This window comes from Gekko japonicus, unplaced genomic scaffold (genome assembly GCF_001447785.1).
Source record: "Gekko japonicus isolate JY-2015 unplaced genomic scaffold, Gekko_japonicus_V1.1 scaffold3528, whole genome shotgun sequence".
NCBI lineage: Eukaryota > Metazoa > Chordata > Lepidosauria > Squamata > Gekkonidae > Gekko > Gekko japonicus.
This window is the reverse complement of record NW_015163717.1, coordinates 32,863-35,254: the sequence shown is the minus strand read 5'-3', so window position 1 is coordinate 35,254 and position 2,392 is coordinate 32,863. Positions and strand designations below refer to the sequence as shown.

Genomic DNA, 2,392 nt, shown 5'->3' with positions numbered 1-2,392 from the left:
AGACGTTTCCGTGGTCATGTGGCCGGCATGACTAAACACCAAGGCACACGGAACGCTGTTACCTTCCCACCGAAGTGGTACCTATTTATCTACTTGCAATTTCTTGCTTTCGAACTGCTAGGTTGGCAGGAGCTGGAACTAGAGACGGGAGCTCACCCCGTCTTGCGGCACCCGGGTCTAGAACTGCTGAACTACTGACCTTCCACAGCCTGCAGTTCAGCGTCTTAACCACTTGAGCCACCGCACCACCTTGTTATACCAGTCATAAAATCGTTTCCATGTCTTATCAAATGTGTAATTTGTAGATCCTTTCATCAATAGATTCAATTTATCACTTTCTGCTGTTTCCATCAGTTTGTTGATATATTCTTGTTTCTTTGGTACTTCAGTTGATTTCCAGTATTTGGCATGTAAAATTCTCGCTGTTGTAGTAAAATAAACCGTCAAGTATTTAATATGTTTATCAAGATCATTTGATAGTATACTCAAAAGCAGTACTTTCGGTGTAAATGGTATCGCACATCCTAAGATTTTTTGAATTATTTCATGGATCCATATCCAATATTTCTTAGTAATACAACAGCCAAGATCCATTATTCAATAACTCTAAGAATCATCTGTATATCATTAAAATGCGATTTTAATGCTAACCAATTCTCTATGTCTTTCGTAATTCAGTCTTTATATATCCAGTAACACAATCATTAACAGAAAACTTAGTGAGCCAAATAAGCAGCTTACAAGCCGCAGAATGTGTCTCACAGGCACTAATCAATTGATACACAATTTAACTGGCTGCCCAAAGTCACTCCAGCAAAATGTGCTCACAAGGCGCTAATCGATTTACGCACAGTTAAAGTGGGTGCACACAGGCACTTCAATAGGTCCACTGATTACATCCAGTCTAATGTGACATGAATTTGTAAGTTGTTCCAGAAATGGGGATCATAAATCTACGCTTTTAATTTCAAAAATAACTTGAAATTATTTTAGTCCATGCATCTTGTAACACTTGACTTGTATATTTAATCCCCCAGAAAGGAGGCTTTTCTAAAGTGAGGTTTGTTTCTATTCCTGTTCTGTCCCCCCCCCCTCCCCTTAGGCGGGAGAAGCAGCCAGCGTCTGTGGGAGAAGATGGAGCGGATGCGGATGTCAGTGCCGATCCCGAATCAGAAGAGGAAAGGGTGAGGCTCCGAGAAGGAGTGGGGTTGCCTTTGTTGCCCCTGAATGGAGGCAAAGCTGTTTGTTCTTTTATTATTTACCAACCTAATTTGTATCCCACCTTTCAGGCCTTATGAGGGCCCCCGAGGCGGCAAACATGTCTGAAACGCATATGGTAAAACTACATTCTAAAAGCATTAAAATCATCCCGGCAACATAAATCATTAAAACAATTAAAAGTACTGTGTCAGGGCTCGTTCTGTAGCAGGAATTCCTTTGCATATCAGGCGACACACCCCTAATGTAGCCAATTCTCCAAGAGTTTACGGTAGTCCCTGGAAGAAGAGCTCTGTAAGCTCTTAGAGGATTGGCTCCATTAGGGGTGTGTCGCCTAATATGCAAAGGAGTTCCTGCTTCAAAAAGAGACCTGGTTAAAATGCATACAAAGCATAAAAACAGCAAGAAAGAAGTGTCACGGAGGGAATGCCAAACAAGAGTAAAAAAGTCTTCACACAGTCCTGGGCCGGATAGCCCAGGCAAGCCTGATCTCACCAGATCTCAGAAGCTAAACAGAGCTGACCCTGGCGAGTATTTGGATGGGAGACCTCCAGAGAATACCAGGGCCGGGAGGCCAGAGGCAGGCTATTAAGCCACTTCTCTGAACGTCCTCCATGCCCCTGTTGGAGTCACCAGAGGTTGACATGACTTCCAGGCACGGGTTCGCGCACGCGCACACAAATGCAAGAATACCACCTCCCCAAAGTCTTCACCCACTGGTGGAAGACAGCGGCAGAAGGGGACAGGCGAATCTCCCTCGGGGGAGATCTCCAGAGCCTTGGTGCCACGACCGAGAAGGCCCCCTCCCAGTTTGACCCCCGCCTAATCTCAGGAGGAGAGGCCTCCGAAGCACAGTCTCTGACGATCACCACCGCGGTTGGGCAGGTTCATCGGGGAGTAAGCGCTCTTTGGCCGTGATGGGAGCAAATCCCCCCCCCGGGCTCTGAATAGCGCAACCCTCCCGTTAACAGGTAAGGAAAGTCTTAGATCCAGTATTAGCGTCAGGTTCCCACACACCTTCTTTAGTGAAAGGTTTATTCAGAGATTTGAGATGCTCATGGGTTCAGACTCTTTGTCAGAAATGAGGTGCCAAAGCGGGAAAGCCGCATATAATCATAACCCCAAAATTCCATTTATACACATCAGCAATACTACAAAGACCATGAAAGATATA

At 45.2% G+C, this 2,392-nt stretch overlaps 1 protein-coding gene across 1 annotated transcript in view; it reads left to right on the top strand.

The window, feature by feature from the left end:
* Window positions 1-2,392, top strand: part of NCAPH2 (non-SMC condensin II complex subunit H2) — a 41,111-nt gene that overhangs the window by 7,842 nt on the left and 30,877 nt on the right. The window contains exon 4 of the mRNA XM_015407858.1: window positions 1,103-1,184. Coding sequence (XP_015263344.1) covers window positions 1,103-1,184 — 82 coding nt within the window. The remainder of the gene's footprint in view (window positions 1-1,102; window positions 1,185-2,392) is intronic.